Source organism: Girardinichthys multiradiatus, chromosome 22, assembly GCF_021462225.1.
Source record: "Girardinichthys multiradiatus isolate DD_20200921_A chromosome 22, DD_fGirMul_XY1, whole genome shotgun sequence".
Classification (NCBI taxonomy): domain Eukaryota; kingdom Metazoa; phylum Chordata; class Actinopteri; order Cyprinodontiformes; family Goodeidae; genus Girardinichthys; species Girardinichthys multiradiatus.
The window spans coordinates 38,052,569-38,071,382 of NC_061814.1; the positions used below are offsets into that span (position 1 = coordinate 38,052,569).

At 40.8% G+C, this 18,814-nt stretch overlaps 1 protein-coding gene across 1 annotated transcript in view; it reads right to left on the reverse strand.

Annotated features, from left to right (window-relative positions):
• Positions 1-18,814, reverse strand: part of thada (THADA armadillo repeat containing) — a 116,255-nt gene that overhangs the window by 7,304 nt on the left and 90,137 nt on the right. Inside the window, exons 31-35 of the mRNA XM_047352005.1 lie at positions 14,674-15,053; positions 13,864-13,988; positions 8,717-8,789; positions 8,374-8,524; positions 8,162-8,284 (exon numbers count right to left, since the gene is read on the reverse strand). Coding sequence (XP_047207961.1) covers positions 8,162-8,284; positions 8,374-8,524; positions 8,717-8,789; positions 13,864-13,988; positions 14,674-15,053 — 852 coding nt within the window. The remainder of the gene's footprint in view (positions 1-8,161; positions 8,285-8,373; positions 8,525-8,716; positions 8,790-13,863; positions 13,989-14,673; positions 15,054-18,814) is intronic.

An 18,814-nucleotide genomic window follows, 5' to 3' on the forward strand; every position in this document is an offset into this window, starting at 1 on the left:
CTGCAAGCTCATTCCTTCAGAAACATCATCTAGATCTCTCAGCTACATCTGCCTGTCCTCCAATCAGGGCTTATTCTCTACTGCCAGGAGAAACAGTGACGTCTGCACAATAGTGAGGATCTACAGTGGCTTAAAATATTCCTGGGATTTTAGATTATAAACCAACATAACTGTGATCTTCAAAGTTCTTCTTTAAGTATAAAACTGAAAAGCGTGCCCTGCTTTTTTATTATGCCCCTCCGAATAAAACTGTCCTTTATTTTTATTGCAGCTGAAGTCTGTATGTCTATACCTGCTTTGCACATCTAGAGAAATCTTTAGACAAATTGACTCACACTTTGACTAGGCCATTTGAACACAGGAATACGCTTTGACAAAGCATTCTATTGTAGCTCTGGATGTAGATTTAGGGATGATGTTCTGCTGGAAGGTGGAGCTTGGCCACAGTCTCAAGTCTGTTACAGTCTTTCTTCCAGGATCGTCCTGCATTTAGCTCTGTTCTCCCGATCAACTCAGAACAGCTTTTCTGTCAACTTCTGCATTTGAGATTCAAGTAAGGTAATCTTCTGCAGTAGGTTGGTTAGGATGTGGAGCTATTCCACAGAATAGAGAGGAGTCATGTGACTTCTTCGCTCCCCCAGCAGACTGTCGGTTGGGAATTGGTTAATTAATCCGAAAAATGAGAAAATGTCCAAACTATAAATATATACAGAGGCCTCGGTTCTCGACGCAGCCATCCTTGAATCCCCACCCAGAGGTCCTATGCTGCATATCTTCCCCCTCTCTCTACTCCACTTCCTGTCTGCCTACTTTGGAAAAACAACAAAAATAAAGTAGTGGCGCAAAACAAAAAAAACAAACAAAAAAAGCCATTGTCATCTAGAAGTGTTAACAGAAACGGAAAACACTCCTGTCTCTAATGGACTGTCGTCGTGTGCAGATGGCCTGCGTGAAGATGGGTCTTTAGGCTGCTTAAAAACATTGATTTCGCCTACCAAAACAAAAACACACACCACCATCTCCTCCAGCAAAGGTGACAGGAACAGTCTTTCTTCTTCAAACGAGCCGTCACACTCTCAGCGTGTGCTGCAGACGCTGGGCTGGAGCCGAGACTCCAGGAAGCAAAAGTGCGAGATAGAGATGGAGGTGTGAAATAAAAACACGCACTTTACAGCCCCAACTTCCTCTGGTAGGTGATGGGGGGGGGGGGGGGGGGCGTAGACCAAGGGCAACAACAGTAACAGGAAACATGACAAAAACAAAGCACTAAAGCTGGTGGAGTGGTGAACATTAACATAAATGTGATGGTCTGGGAACATCCTGGAAGCTCCTGATTTCTGGTGTTTAGTCATCAACCTCAGTCTGAGGTTGGCTGAGAGAAAGGATCAAATCCAAGTCAAAGGCTGCCTCAGTTGGAGGTCAACACAGACTTCAAACCGTTTCAATCAGGAAAATCTCCTACCAGAGACGATTTACACATCAAGGGTGACGTTCTGAAGCGAGCTGCTGAAGATGGCACGAGACCTTTGGATCCATTTTCTACGTGGAGTTAGAAGCTTAAATTGAATAAACGATGAAAGGAAATAGCATCACTGTTATTTGTACCTTAAGATGTTTCAGCTCTTCTTCTAGACAGGAACAGACAATGTTCAGACCAACACAGTGTAGCGCATAACTATAAGGTGGAGAAAAAAAAACGTTGGTTTTTAAACTTTTTTACAAATAGAAATCTTAAAAATGTGTGCTGTTCATTCATATTCAGGCCTTCTGAAAGAATACTCCGTAAAACATTTAATATTAACATTTAATAGAAGTCAGATACAGTGGCAAGTCCTTTAGGGTATTTTCCTACCAACTCTGAACATTTAAAGACTGAAGCTTGGTAAGGTTGGATGGAAACAATCTGGGAACATCAATTTTCAAGTCTGGCTCCAGATTCTCAGCTGGATTTAGGTCTGGACTTTAACAGGACCATTCTAATGTCATGAATATGCTTATATCTAAAACGTTCTGTTGTAGCTCTGACTGTATGTTTTAGGTCACTGTTCTGCTGGAAGATGAACCTTCACCCCAGCTCCAACCATCTACCCCATCAACTCTGACGAGCTTCCCTGTCCTTGCTGAAGAAAAACATCCCTACTGTATGTTTACTGCCACCTTCAGGCAAAAAGTTTAGCTTTTGTCTCATCTGACGCGAGCACCTTCGTTGTCCTGTTGACAGATTAAGAAAATCATGATTGAAAACCACAAAGTATTCTATTCTATTCTTAAATGTAAGGGCTCATCTGCATCAACAGCCGGAACCATTATGCTTTACAAGCAGAGCTGCTAAATTAACACTCATTAAAAAAGAACTGGTCTTTCCTAAGAGATGCTCTTTTGTTTTGTGGACCTTAAGTAAAAAAGCTAAAAACATTTTCTCTTAGTTTTATGTATTGAACACATAAAATAATTAGTTCCAGGTTGTAGAACCAGGTAAATACAACCTTAGATGAAAAGAAATGGATAAAAAAATAATACAGCTTTTATATGTTTGTAAAAAAAAAAAAAAAAGCTGGAAAGCAAAAAACATTAATAGAGAAAAGTCCACCATTAATGCTTCCCCGAAATAAAAGGCACCTGAGTGCCAAGGCGGGACAACGTCAGCAGTAGCCTTAGAGAATCAAAAGTTGTTGCTCATCTATCTGGGAGGGGTCAAAAGGTCATTTAACTATTTGAAGTCCATCTTTTTATAGAGAGAACCATTTTTCACTAGACAACCTCAGATTATTAACCATCCCAGCAGGACTCAAACATTAACAGGTCAGAACATGTTAAAACTGACAGCCACAGCACCTTGCAGACAATGAGTCGACCTATGACCCTAATGATGGCTCGTTTGGAAGGGTGGAAGGAGAAAGCCTGATGGAGTCGGTCAGGAACTCCTCTGTATAAAGTATGGTAGACACTAATGTGAGGCCATCCGTCTGACAGCAAACAAGAAGGGGCCATGTTTGGGTCATCTTCGCTTCTGACTTTCTACTCGATTCAGCCTGATTATCTCTTTACAATCTAGAAGCAACATAACTTGGGACAGCTGTCCTGCAGTCCGACACTCCATCAAAACACAGAATCAATCAAACTTTATTTGTAGAGGACTTTTCATACCTTCAAGAGCAAAACAAAGTGCTTTACAGAGGTGAAAATCAGACATTTAACCGGTAGAGATAAACATCTGCTATCTTATGCACTGAGCTGCTGGACTCCCAAATATTAAACTAGAATATCTTCAAAATGCAAACATTTAGGTACATTTTGCAGCAACGTGGCTGCGCTTATAACTGCATTGTTGTTGTTTTCCTTTTCTTTTCATTCTATATATTAAGGAAAATGGAGGACCATGCCAGAACTGGTGTCCGTGCACGTTGCCTGTATAAAATCAAGTGTTGCTGGTGTTTGTGTGACAGGGATCACCACAGAGCCGGACCAAGGTTGAATGGGGGCAAACTTCAAGCTTTGTTGGGCATTTAACACCCAAGCGTTCAGTGTTCATTGCTATTTGATATGGACTAGCTCAGCTCTGTCAGGACATAACTTCCAACTTTTCTTTGCATTATTACACCAAGTACATTTGGCAACACTTTCACATCTTTAACGAATTAAGATTTTAAACGAAAATACTTTTAAATTCTCTTAAATCTGATATTCAACAACGTTCTGAGCAAATTGTAATAAATGTTCATTCTTTCTAAACATGACTATAGATCTGGGGTTTCAAGATCTATCCCCCTTATAATCCATGTTTAACATACACCATCTGAGGCCAAAGGTTAAGCTTCATCTGATTAGAGGTTCAGCAAAACAAGTAGACATGTCCAGACTTTTAAAAGGACGTGATCGTAAGTGCCTGATTAATTTACCAGACAAAAAGAAGTAATTTAGCAAAACAGCTAAAAAACTTTAAAAAGTTGCTCAATACTCACTGAAACAAACCACTTAGCTACTGCTATCCTACCAGAAGTAGCTAACATAATTATTCCCCCAGCAGCACCGGCAGGAAAAAATAAGGCTGCTACTTGGTGCCCCCTGCTGGCTGGCCGGCTATACGCAGCAGCCTTGTTTGCTTATGCCTGAGACCAGTTCTGGATCACCGAACAAAGTATTAATTCATTAATCATAATCAAGCCAAACAGTGATTTTCATTTTCTATAGGCTTGGAAAGAAACACATCAATAAGGAGAAATAAACTCAAGAGAATCTAAATCTGCAGCTGCACGTTCAGACATTCGTATCTCATACGGTTACAAGTCAGCTGGGACTGAAAGTTTTATTATCTTTCCCGTTTGTCCTATGAGAGCAGCAAACAAATAAAAATGCAGTTATTTTGTGCTGTTTAGCAATAAAACTGCACAAATGAATGTAACCATAGAGCAGAAGTAGCCTATTTATTAACAGGTAAGTTCCTCTACGGGTGTTTTTTGTGTTTGGATGCTTCGAACTGAAGCCCCAGCAGAGTAGTCGTCTTGCAATCTGGAGGGGGGTGGGGGGGATAATAGTTTTTTTTTTTTTTTTTTTTTTTTAGAGATTAGGGAGATATAGAAAATGGGGGACTTCATAACCATATCATAGTTGTACAGTTTCTGAGCTTGTTTGTAGATTAATTCAAGCTGTTTGGCAGGTTTTCATTCCCCACAACTTTCCCAGTCCTCCATATCAAAGGGCCAGGATTCGCCACCTCCATCTGAAGCAGCTAACGCCTGAGATAATGGTAGGTCGCAACCCCTCCACACACACACACACACACACAGAACATGCTTTAAACAACCTCAGTGTCACAGTCATAAAACATGGCACATTTTTCCCCTTTAGCTCTCCACTGTGGAGCTCAAATAATAAAATAATAAAGCCGGGATTAAGACAACAAGATTTCAGGCTCGATATGTGCGCAAAAGTAGAAAACAAACAAAGGAGTATTTTTGCTTGAAACAGCCCTTGTAGATCAGAAGGTTCCTGTAATAAAACCTTTGATAAGAAACTTGCTCTGGATCAAGATGCCATAATAAATTACAGACCTATATCTAATCTTCCTTTTATGTTAAAATAGTTGCTAATGGAGTATGTGAGCATTTCCACAGTAAAAACCTGTTTGGGGCATTTCCTTTAGGTTTCAGAGCTCATCGCAGCACTGAAGCAGTCATGATATTCTAATGGCCTCAGGAAATAGACCCATTAGATCTCAATGCTGCATTTGATCCAGTCGATCCCAGTATTCAAGTTTCTGTAGTTTTTCTTTTTATTGTAGGAGGAATTCAGCTGCCCCAGCGAAGTCCCATAGATATCTGATGGAGAATTACCAATCCAGCATCTAATTTCATATGCTGTTCATTGAGCTGCATTCCTGCAGTGTGTATGAAACCTTTTAACATCCACTATGAATGTCGAGGACAATCTTACTGGCTGGAAATACTTTTTCAAAAGGTTTCTAAGCAAGATCTTATTAAAAAAACAAAAAAGGAAAAAAGCCGTGGATTTTTCCTCCCAAGAATCCAGGAAGCAAACTTAGATACTTTTTTCTTGTTAATGTTAGGTGAAATGGTGCCTCCCACAAAGAAAACATGGTCCCCAAAAGAGCCATGAATATGAATGGATAAGGGAAGATGACCCGCTCACTCTTCTACACACACAGGACACCCGCTCTGTAATTACCGCCATTGTGTTCTTCTTCCTGCCACAGAGAAAACAGACCTTTCCATCTCAGTCATGCTGTTTGACCTCCAATTCTACCTGATTTTCAGCTGATAGCTTATCTTGACCCTGTCTGGCCTTATGTACATAAACACATATAGAACACACACTATGCACAATGCTCCAAGATAAATAAAGGTCTAAAACACTTCCAGAAACGTTAACAGGATTCCTGAGTCCCCAGATAACGAAACAGGCTCTGGTTTTAAAGGAAAAACAACCTTCAACCCTTATTTTAAATCTGATGTAGTTAGTCAACAATTAATAAAAGTAAAAACAATGGTCCACATCTGAACTAGCCCCAAGACAAATTATTTTTTTCATTTCTTGGTGGAGATTTGCTCTTAAATAAAATTAGATTAAAGACACTGTGGATTTGGTAAAAAAAACAAAAAAAAAACACTTTAAATGTAGTTTTTCTTTTATAGGGCAACACAAATAAAACAGAATGCAGCAAAACTTTGTCTCTGCCGTGGTTAACACTCCTGATCTGTGTTATGCTCGGCTTCCTCGCAAGATGTTAGGGAGAAATTAAGATATCGATGCAGCACTGGGGATATCAACGGCAATAAATCCCACTTTTACTCACTGCTTTCAATCTCAACATTCACACCGATTATCCAACACTCTCTGTGACCTTTAGCACCTTAGATACTATAATGTGTCGAAATATTAAAAGAGCCTCACACTGTTTCCTTAATTGTTTTATTGTATTTTTTTTATTTCAGAATGTTTTTACTATCACTCTGAATTTGTCCTTCTCTGTTCATAGACTAAAGATTCTGGTTTACGGTTTAATCAGCTCATCACTTGTAGACAGAACAGTATCGCCACAACAGAACACCAAGTTTGGTCCCAAAGAATCAGTCAGTCTTGTTTTTATTCTTATTGTTGTGTAACATAGCAGCATGTTGAATATTATACATGAATTTCATTAAATGCACAAGGATAATCCGATTATATTTGATGCCACTTATTGCCTTTATTCAGAAAAGAACAGAACCTGTATGAATTAAGTCAAAAACCTCATCGATAAGGAAAATAACCGGCTCCACTTGTTTTTTACTTTGCTGCTTCACGTCATGTTAGGTGATAACATCCGGTGGTGCAAAGACTCGTGGAGGGTGGGAGTCTGCAGGGGAGCTGGAAACGTGTAGGAAACCAGCCAAATGCGGGCAGGAAGCTGTTTATGTGTCTGAGCAGCAGTCAGGGTGTCAGTCCCCTCATGGAGCTTCTGTGAGGCTAAACATGTCATTAATGTGTCTGTCAGCGAGCTCCACTGGGTACCATTATACAGTTCTTCAGTTAACAGGCATCAGATGTTCCAAAAACAATGACACATAACCACACAAACAGACACTCTTCACTCTCACATCCAAACTGCTAAACCAGGATTAGCGCCCTTCCTTCCAGGAATGCTTCCCAACCCTGAGCAGGAAATGATGTTAACAGCCCCTTTTTAACACCACAATGTATTTATGTGTCTGTTTATACAAATGAGCTTTTATTTTAGAGGCTCTGGGTTATTGCTGTTGTCTTCACATTGTTGGGAAGGAATACGCTCACAATTCTTCTTGCTAATTACCAGTGCAGTATCATTGTGATGATAGCATCAGCGATGTTCAAGTTTATGCTCCACTAGAACAGGGTTCTACATGTCTTTCACATCACAATTCAAACTATTTTCTCAAACAATTAAATTTTTTTTTTTTTTTTTTTTTTTACCAGAAATTAAAGCTGTTTTCAGATAAAAACCTTTTCAAATCAATCCTCACTGTGTGGATGGATGGAGGCTGCATGAATGCATGGATGGATGAATGGAAGTGATGGTTGGATGGGTGAAGGGTGGGGTGGACGCATGGAAGGTGGAGATGGAGGTGGTTGGATGGGTGGATGGAATGATAGACGAGTGTGTGACTAAACTGGATGGATGGATGGATGGTGGGAAGTTTTAGACAATGGAATTTGGAAGTTTTTTCAATACTTTCCATTTTTCAGATGTGGAAAAAGCTCAAATCAAATTCTACACTTAGGGACCAAATATTCAATCTGTGCTGAATCCACAACTTCATGCTCATTCAGTCTTTAAGAAATGATAAAAATTGGTGATGATGTCATACAATGATTAGCATAACAGTGATGTCATCAAGTTGCCATCTTATTAACATCTGTCTGTTTCTGTGTTCTTTTTGCTCATAAATTGTATTTAAGTATATTGAAAATGTTCTTTCATAGACAGTATTGTCCTGATTTAGTCACCAGACTGGAAAAGTGCTTTTTTGAACCTTAGAAACAATAAATGTTTTTTATTTAACCTTTACTTTTTATTTCACCCTTTATACCAATCTCTTGAGACGGGTATAAAGGGTTGTCATTTCAAGTTGGGACCCACAGCTGTAATGCTTATCAAACGGTGAGCAGAACCCTGAGTGTTTACCTTTACTGAGCAGGTGAGCTGGCACCCTGGAGGTAAAGTCGGAAGCAGAGTCTCTGACATCCTGATCTTCATCCTGCAGCAGCGTGAACAGACTCCTCCACAGCGACACGGTAGCAGGGAAACCTAAGACACAAACACCGTGATGTTCAACACCTGGAAGGCATTCCGGAGAAGCTGGGCCCTCTCAGGTTGCTGCTTTGACTCAGACTCACCTAGTGACAGATGAGGGTTGGTCATCAGGGAGGATGAGCAGGTGACTAGCACCTTGGCAACCATCAGCTTCACCTCCACAGGCTGGTCCTCTCCACAGCATGAACACACCAGGGCCCCCCAGTGAACTAAACACGCCACTACAGCTGGATCCTACATGAATCGGAAAAATAAACCATTATGGACACAGATGAAATCCTGGCAGCTAAGATTACGAAGGTTAACACGTATTCTTCTTGACATGCACAAAGTCCTTATCAGATGGATTTCTTTTCCATGAGAATAAAAATGTCGCAAAACAACATTTATGGTGATTAAAGACAGGAAGTGCGTCTGGGTTTTTACCTGATGATCAGAGCTCACCAGCTCCACCACCAGCTGGGAGGCCAGCGTCAGCGCACCAGAGAGGAGCTCCACACTGAAACAGAAAATCAAACATCTCATATAAGCATTAAATCTAAAATCAGCAGCTTTATTTTTAATGCTGACACAGAGGAATGCAGGTCCCTCCTTTGTGACTCTCTCACAGCTTCCTCAGAGTCCAGCTAGACATTCAGGAAAACTGATGTGTCCTTCAGAGATGTTCCAGTGAGGATTTGTGCCTTAAGGGAACTGTTTTTATCTGAGAATACAGAATTTTCAATCAGATACTTGATATCAGTACTGTTAGTCCGCACATCATTTTTATCCATTCTTAGCTGAGTTTGAATGAGTGCTTGGCTTTGTCTGAGCAACAGATTTAAATCAAACAAGTCGATGGTTTTCTAAGTTGTGGACTAAAGCCACATTTCTCAAACTCTGGTACAAGAACCAGAGATGGTACTTGTACTGCCTTTTAGTGGTACTGAAAGAAAATTTTAAGAATGAGTTATTTGCAAGGCCAATACAAACTGGTGCAGCCAAAAAAACACATTCATCTTGGCTTCATCAGAAGCTTCTCAGAAGAGCAGCTTTTGAGAAGCTTCTGAAGTTAGACAGGTTGTCTGCCTTGACAGTTTCACCTAAATAATAATCAAATAGTTTATGGAAAACTTTGGACCCATCTTTGCCTGATTAAAGCCCTGCGGCTGTTGATATGCAGGAAACCTAATCATTTGACTTCATTCTGTTTCAGTCCGATCTGATAGTCTATTTGATGTGTAATTTAATAATTTTAGCATCTATATGAACCATATTTAAATCAGATAGTCATAATGAATACAGTTATTAAATACAAGTCATTTGTAAGTTAGAGTCTCCATTTTAAATAATTGGCGTAATAGAAACAGATTGTTTTTCCTTTGAAGATTAATTAATTACTGAAATGATGCCTATTTTAACTCAAATACAGACAGAATAATTTGGCTTTTTATTTACAAATACACAAAAAGGTAGAATACAAATAGTGATATATATTTTATATATAATTCATACTTTAAAAAGGACAAATCTGTTGCAAAACACAACCAAAAATCGAGTTCTGTATTTTGTGCAGAAAATTGAATAATTTAAGTAATAAAATCAGTAATAAAAACAAATAGTCGTTAGTGGCAGCCCTATATAATAATGGAAACAGGAGAGAGTGATGATAATAGACAAATCTGCTAAAAATGCTTAGAGGCTTGGTACTAATTACTATATGATGGTCCTCTTGCTGATAGAAGCAGAGACACCAAGTTGAGGTGAACTCAGTGACTCCGATACAATAACTCAAACGAATGATTTGACTAGGCCCTGAATCAATAATTTGAGATCAGTACTATTAAAGAAAACAGAGCTCATAAAAAGGTTCAATTAGGACTTCCCTGCCATCCTTTAAACCCTCATAACTTTACTTTCTTGCCTTGCTCTCCACAAAAGAAGTGTGCTGGTACTCACCATGACATTATGAGTCACAATACCCTGAGTGCCATTTAATCACACAGCACACAAGAGCAACCGGCAACCCAATCTCATCCCTCCTGGGCTCTAATCATAACCCTGGGGCCACGCTGAAGGGAAAGTGGATCCCTGTGTGCAGAGATTGTGGCCAGGAAAAGGCTTCACACGGCTTTGTAATCCAATCCTCATTCAAGCCTGTATTCTCTTGTCAGGGGTGAGAAAAGTACAGCCGTGGCTTGTCAAGAATAGGTGTGTGTGTCTGTCAGTGGATGTCAAAGGGCTTACCGTCTAAGCACAGAAACATAAACTGGAACACCAAGTGCCAAATGGGTTTGCGGTAAAAGACAGAGGATCCATGACTCACGACTCTTTCATAAACTCTGATGAAAACACCAGCTCATGCTGGGCAGGTGTGAATAATCTTACAGAAGGATAATGGTGCAGATGAAGGCCTTTGAGAGCATAAATATCAGCTTTCATCCGCAGAAACACTTCCACACCTTTAAAAAATGCCCCCTCTGAGGATCGGGGACAGTAACACAGAACTGCTGGCAAGCCAAGCAAGCACAAAAACAAGTGAGGAGTGCCCCGTCCTGCATGGATTATTACCCTGAAAGGAAACCTGCCGGCCAACAGGTAACAGCAGCAGTCCCTGCAGATAAAGGGCTGTAATATATCAGAGCTAAAGGCAGAGAGGGGACAGCTTTGATGCTGTTTGGACAGAAAATCTCACTTAAACAAGGAACGGACCTTTTTTCTTTCCATGTTTCTTTACGGCAGATATCAGCTCTAACAATTATAACAGAACCTGATTTGGGTTTAGCTGGTATCCGTCCTGTTGTGTACCTCAAGCTTTTAAAGTTGCTGTGAATATAAATGACCTAAAAAGCCTACCCTTTGACCCAGAACAGTTAGAGAATTATAGACCTCTTTACTGATCTCACCTTTAACTCAATAATTTCCGAAAAGACCAAAGAAAATCAACTCTGGACATTTATGCAGAAATAATCTGAGAAGTCTCGGTCCAGTTTCAGAGCTGTGAGCACGTGAAGAATTGGACTTTTTATCCCAAACCCAGGCGTAAACATAACTACAAACAAGTAGGACTACTAGCTTCATTGAGTGAACAAGAACAACCTAAGGTTAATTTAGCGCAGCGGTTTTTCGAAGCTCTGTTGAGCCATTTATTCCATTAACTCAGTAGTGGTGACAACATCGAATAAAACTCGTTTCAATGAGGGAGAATGGTTGTGGCATTGCTCCCTCTGTTTACGGTGATATCAGCATTATTTATTAAAACAGAACCTGGTGAGTTTGGGCTGTGTTTGCCCTATTTGGGCTTTCTGAATTAGAACCACCAACCTGTCTTTAGAACCAATTTAAACCAATTAAAGGTGATTTTCCTTTAACCAATAATTGTATTTTAGATCTGATGAATATGAAAATAATATTGATCTATCCAATACTTTATATCCAATCTCAGCCTTGTCTGAAAACCTTTTGAAAAGTCAGTAGCTTTTCGACTCTTTCATGAACAATACCAGAAGTTCCACCTCAGAGCTCCTGACTGCACTGTTCCACAGGTTTCTATACTTATTCCCATTTTTCTTTTTCTTTTATGTAATTTCACTCCATAAAACATTTGGAAGGCATGTAATAAATTTATGTTATTAAGCTAATAAAACTAATATATTTATCCATAGAGCCTAAATTACTGAATCAGTTAACAGACTACAGGCATGCCATAACGACCAACTACCTAGTGATTCGTTTTCTCTAAACGTTTTCCTTTTGACATGAAGCATCAGTATGTTGGGACCCAGCCATGGGGACAACATGAATGGCCAGTAAGAACTTTTCGGGAACTTTCAAAATAAATTGCTTTAACCTACTTCCAGCACAGCCAGGAAAAGGGGTAACAGCGGACTTCCTGTGACGTCACTGTCCAAATAAAAGCACTGCTCTGGCTACATCCTGTCTATTCTATGCAGGTCCTCCAGGGGAACTGGACAGAGGGACACACCACGCTAATGTCTCTTTGCTGGCAAACAGACATAAATCTTCAAACTGGATTCAAGAGTGTCATACGATCACCGATCATATGCACTAAGTTATGTAGGAATGAATTGCTGTTTGTGTATCCAGTATTCATTCATGAACGGGGTAATTAAGGTACAAGTGTTGCTTGACTTTCTCTCTCAGGTCTACAGAAGCAAACTGTGTTCCAGAGAGTTCCCAGCAGAGACCCTGTCTCTACAATGCCGAGTGGAGCAGTTTCCCGGTCTGAAGGAAGGACAACGGGACCGCATCACCATGGTTACAGCAGTAACTTGCAGTTATGAAGTTTGGTTTTGTTTGTGTTGAAACTCAGCCATCTTAGTGCTAGCAGATTATCTGCTGAGCACATGTGCTCGGTTTATGTGTTCTATGTTTGTTTTATTTTTTTAAAGTTAAGACAAACTTTATTTAAAGGGTGATTTTAAAGACAGAAGATCGGCCATAACGCGCCCTCCACGCTTATGCATTTTAACCCTTTTATTAATGGTATTTTAAAGGTATGTGTTTGATTCAGATGATAAGCTATAAGTTTCTTTTCTTAGCTTTAACTGCTAACAGCTAAGAACAAGTGCTTGTCTCCTAAAGAATATTTACCCAAAAAGGTTGTTAGTTTTCAATCCAGTAAAATAACATTTTCCTAAATATCATTTTACCAAACTTGAAAACTAAGTAAACACCATTAAGCCCATTTCTTCAAAATAATATTTCTTTAAATATTATTTTACTAAAAGGCCGCTAATGAGACACCGTTGAGAATTAGTCATCTAGAAGGTTGGTTTTATTCAGCAAATCATTCTTAAAACATTATTTTATTAAAATAATATGTTATCTGATCTTGCATTGGTTGTCTAAATGTTTGCTGATTATTGCTTAAGTTGGTTCCAAGACTAACTTACATTCACTTCCAGATTCTTCAAGATAATCCTTGGTTCTCAAACATAAACACTGCATGGTAATGTTGCATCACTCTTTTGGTCATCATTTTCAATGATCTTTAATCAACTTGTTTATATTGTACATAGTCTTCGTAATTCTTTAATTCTGCTTGGTAGTTTAGTTGAGCTGCACGGTGGCGCAGTTGGTAGCACTGTTGCCTTGCAACAAGAAGGTCCTGGGTTCGATTCCCAGCCGGGGGTCTTTCTGCATGGAGTTTGCATGTTCTCCCTGTGCATGCGTGGGTTCTCACTGGGTACTCCGGCTTCCTCCCATAGTCCAAAGACATGCCTGTCAATTAACTTAATTGGTCTCTCAAAATTGCCCTTAGGTGTATGAATGAGTGTGTGCTTGGTTGTTTGTGTGTTGCCCTGTGATGGACTGGCGACCTGTCCAGGGTGTACCCCGCCTCTCACCCATAGACTGCTGGAGATAGGCACCAGCTCCCCCGCGACCCACAATGGAATAAGCGGTAGAAAATGACTGACTGAGTTTAGTTGGATTGTTTTAGCATAGTAAAGAGTTTGTTGATTGAAATATGTTTGACTTTGAGTTGACTTATTTTTTGTTAATAAATTCTTGTATTTTAATAAATTGTGTGAATTCATTCCATAAAATGAAATCAATGTGGCTTTACAGACCTGTGAGTAAAGTTCTGAGCCAGAGTAAGGAGGTGCATCAGGACCTCCTTCTGGGACAAAGTCTTTGCACCATTCTTCCACGAGAGCTCACCTCTGGAGCTCAACACACACAACACCTGCAGGACCTGAGAGGGGAAGAGGGAGGAAGAGGAAGATGAAGAAAGAAGAAAGCTAGGTGTTGGACGTACTGAAGCTGTCCTTTTTTTTCCCACCTCTAGATCTTTCACTGTGCCTCTTTCGGCTGGTCATATTTTACTTATCATATTTGGGCTCCAACCTGAAACTGAAGCTTTAAAATGAAGCTCCCTTTAAAAGACGTGGTGCATGGAGCATCCACCAGCAAACACATTATCAAATGTTTGAGCAACTGTTTTTGTTAGCAGTACAAAGTAGGAGGAGATGATTGTCTACTCTGTTTTTGCTTTTAGAACCCGTTCACTATGTCCTTGGAGCAGGAGACGGTCCACTTTACAGGGTCCGGCACATTTAATATTAAAGGCTGGCCTGTACAGCAGCGCCTAAAGTGAAATTAATGATCCACGAATGGATATTTAAAAATATAAACCCATGTGCAGCAGTGTATAACTGACACAAGCAGGGTTAACAACTGGATTAAAAGAGCAGGTCTGTTGGCATCTTGTTCCTGCTTTATGAACACAACTAGCAAACCATTCCCAAACCAGGATAAAGAGTGGACTTTCATCTAAAAGCTAGAGTGGAGACCTGCAAATAAATTACAATCCTACAAGAACAGTCTCTCCAACACATGCACCTCCTCCAGTGCTTTTGTGTGAGCGTGTGTGGTCTCACCTTTGCCAAACACTGGTGATGTGTCTCATGAACAGCCATGTTGGTCAGGTCAGATACGGCGGTCTCGTCGAGCCACCGAGGGCTACTCTTGATTTCCTCCTCCTCCTCCTCATGCAGCTTTCTCAGGATGCCCTCCAATGTTAGGTCCCTCACCTCATACTGTGGACTATGCAGCAGACTGTCCAGAAGCTGCTTTCTCTGCTCAAAGCCTCTCCACCGATCAGGAAAGCGTACACATGCACTGAGGCCCACCTGGGCAAGGCTGAGGAGGTACTGCGTGGTGCCGGGGCCAAGGGGAGCCGAGGAAGGGTCGGAGGTGATCAGTTCTGAGGCCATGAGAACTGAGAGTGCAGTCTGACAAAGAACACTGGCCCCTGGATCTGAGAAACACATAAAGGTCAATGTTAGCTAATGATGAAGTTGAAACCTTTACTGTGAATTCAAAGCAGTAGGTTAAATGTACTTATGACACCTGAGAAAGATAAAACATGTCGCATTTTTAGGAGAAGTTAATAGTGGTATGGAGATTTAAGGAGTTATTTTTATATTTTAGGACTTAGCTTAAGGGCATCCCTTTTTTAAAAGCTTAGTAAGAATGGGTTAGGTTTTCCTGTGTTATATTTCCAGTGTGTCCTCCAGCAGCAACACCAGCATTCATAGGCTAGAGGACATGGAAGGTTTTCCTCATTCGTCATTTGCTACGATCCATTAAAGAATCACTAGCAATTAACAAAATAATTTTTTTTTTTTTTTTAGAATTCCGCCGCTTAAGCATGTTGGAGTGGCTCAATTGCTTTGATTCTGATATATTCTTTATAAGAACTCTAATTCCTCTTGTTCGGATAACAATTTATTGATTTGGAACGATTATCCTCTCTGGTATTGGACAGTGTGCAGCTGGAAAGATTTTTGCAGATATATTTTTACGCCTGGACATTTGTCATGATGCATCACCATAGCAACAAGGTGTTTTTTTTTGTTTTTGTTTTTTTACAACCGGGAACAGCTGATTAATACCTCAGAAGCTCAAATAATACTTCAACTACAACCCCAAATCCCTGGTGAGTTCAAAAGGAGGCGCTGCCAGTGCAGAGCAGGAACTAAGAGACGAGAGAGAAGGAGGAAGTTCAAACCACCTCTTCTATTGATTAAGATGGACAATGTGAGATCATTCGGCCAGAATTGCAAAACGTTTGATGAAATCCAAGCCCTACAAAGGACCCAGCCAGAGTATTGGGAATGCAGTGTTGTGTGTTTCACTGAGACATGGCTGCAGGATCATATCCCTGACTCAAGCTTCTCTCTGCCAGCCTTTCTGACCATACGAGCAGACAGTGATTTAAAGAGGAGCAGCAAATGCAAAGGAGGTGGACTGGGAGTACTTGTGAACAACAGATAGTGTAATCCAGTATTACTGCTGACCAGATATTGAACTATTAGCAGTAAGTTTTCGACCATATTATGTACCCTGAGAGTTCACCTGTGTTATTTTGGCAACGGCTCACGTTCCACCATCAGCTGTTGCCGACACTGCATGTGATGTCATCAGCTCCGTTGTTGCTAAGATACAGACACAACACCCCAATGCGTTTATGGCAATATCTGGTGATTTTAACATCCTTCCCTCTCTGCTACACTTCCAATGTTTAACAGTTTGTCAGCTGCTCTACCAGAGAAAACAAAACATTGGATTTGTTTTATGCAAATGTTCAGGATTCACACATCTCTAAAGCAAGACCTCCTCTTGGCAACTCAAATCACAATGTTATTTTTCTCTGCTCTGAAATATAATCCCCTTGTTCAGAGACAACCTGTAATAAAGAGAACTGTGAGAGGAAGGTCACGGGAAGCTGAAGAAGCCCTGCGAGGTTGCTTTGAGGCTGTAGACTGGAACACACTGTGGCAGCCACATAGAGAGGACACCTATGCCATGGCTGAGTGTGTAACCGACTATATAAACGTCTGTGTGGATAACACCATCCCCACCCTAACGGTGAGATCCTTCCCCAATAACAAACCCTGGATCACCAGTGACATGAAGGACATGCTTAACAAAAAGAGCCTTCAGAGAGGGAGGCAGGAGTTATTGAGAAGTATACAGAAGCAACTTAAAATCAAGATAACAGTTGGATAGGGGGTGTACAAGAAAAGGCAGGAGAGCTCCGCATCCTCCTCTCGTGCTCACAGCCAAACAGACATTGTTTGTCTTTGACCCACAGCTTTTCTGTCACACCTCAAATGCTGTATCTTCCACCTCAGCCATGGACCCTTCTGCTTCTACATGTCTATCTTCAACCAAATCAGAAGATGCTGATACTCTCTTGGCTTCCCCCTTCCATCTGTGTGTCTCAAGCAGTCAGGTGAAACACAACTGGAAAGACTGAACCGGAATAAGGCTGCAGGTCCAGATTGTGTCAGCCCTAGAGTCCTGTAGGCCTCTGCAGAGCAGCTTTGTGGGATTCTGCGGCACCTCTTCAACCTTAGCCTCGCAGGGCTTCTTCAGCTTCCTGTGAAGAGAATAAAAGACTACCTGGCAAACAGACCAGAGTTTGTGAGAGTTTGTGTGTCTAACCAGGTAGTCAGCAGACAGGAGCACCACAGAGATGGACAAGAAGCTGAGTACAGGGAGCTGGTGGGCCGCTTTGTGGCATGGTGTGGAAGCAATCATGTCATATTGAGCATGAATAAAACAAAGGAGATGATTGTAGACTTTAAGAGAAGCATCAATAGGTCAAACACTATTTCCATTATGGGAGAAGAAGTGGAGGTGGTGAAGGAGTATAAATACCTTGGTGTTCACCTGGGCAACAGACTGGAGTGGAGATGCAACTGTGAAGCCATCTACAAGAAGGGACAGAGCAGACTGTACTTCTTGAGAAAGCTAAGGACCTTCGGGGTTTGCAGCAAGATGCTGCATATCTTCTATAAGTCTGTTGTGGAGAGTGTGATCTCTTCTGCAATCATCTTCTGGGGTAACAACATCAGAGCCAGGGACTTAAAAAAGCTCAACAAGCTGATAAAGAAAACTGGCTCTGTTCTGGGGACTCCTCTGGAGATCATTGTGCAAAGAAGTATTCTTCATAAAATTAAGAACATTATGGAGACCCCTGAGCATCCTCTTCATGAGACTGTTGTACAACAGAGTGTCTTCAGTCAGAGGCTTCTTCAGACCTGCTGTAAGACACACCGCTACAGGAGATCCTTCCTGCCCACAGCTATCAGCATCTACCGGTTAACGGTTATTTGAAGAAACCTGCACCATATGAGCTACATTCTTTGGGATTAAAAAAGTATTTTTGATTTAGAATTTTAATTGAATTTGAATAACACTGTGTTCTCTCTGTTCTTCAATTCTGGAGAGAGTACATCCTTTGAAAGTACACCTGGCTCAGGGCTTAGTTTTCAGTTGTGTCCCTTTCATGGACATAGTCATTTATGGTGTTATCTTAGGGAACTACTCATGCTTTTTAACCATAGAAAGTACTCCTGACCCACTCTTTGGCCAAAACTAAACTAAAACCTTTAAATCTGAAAAACTGACATTTTTCCCATTGGTTTCACACACAAATGGGATTTATTTAAACTGAGTCCAATACTTTGATTTAAGAAAACATCAAAATCGAACAGTGACAGACGTTTGTGAGGTAAGCAGAAGCCAACCACAGACCAACTCAGAGAGGCCAGAGTCATCTGCTTCTTTCTACTTGGACATTTATAGGAAAGGCTGTGTCAGTGTCATTCTGGAAACGCCCAGAGTTGTCCCAACCAGGCACCTGTGATCACACACATAAGATGTCCACAAAGTTGAGTGTGCACTTCCAATAAGCTAAAGAGTAACTTAATGCCACACTAAAGCTTCACCCCTCCTTGCATAATGCCTTCAAGACTGCACAGAGACCAGGGTTTAGCAGCCAACTCAATTAGTTTCAACACACACACACACACACACACACACACACACACACACACACACACACACACACACACACACACACACACACACAGTTTATAAAATGCAATTCTATCTGGCTCTGCAGCCCTCACAAAAGAGCGGGAAATGCCACATTCCTCCAGAGATGTTCAGCGTTACTGGAGACAGGGCAAGTTTTTGTAGAACCTGATCCTCACAGGGGGTTCTGGG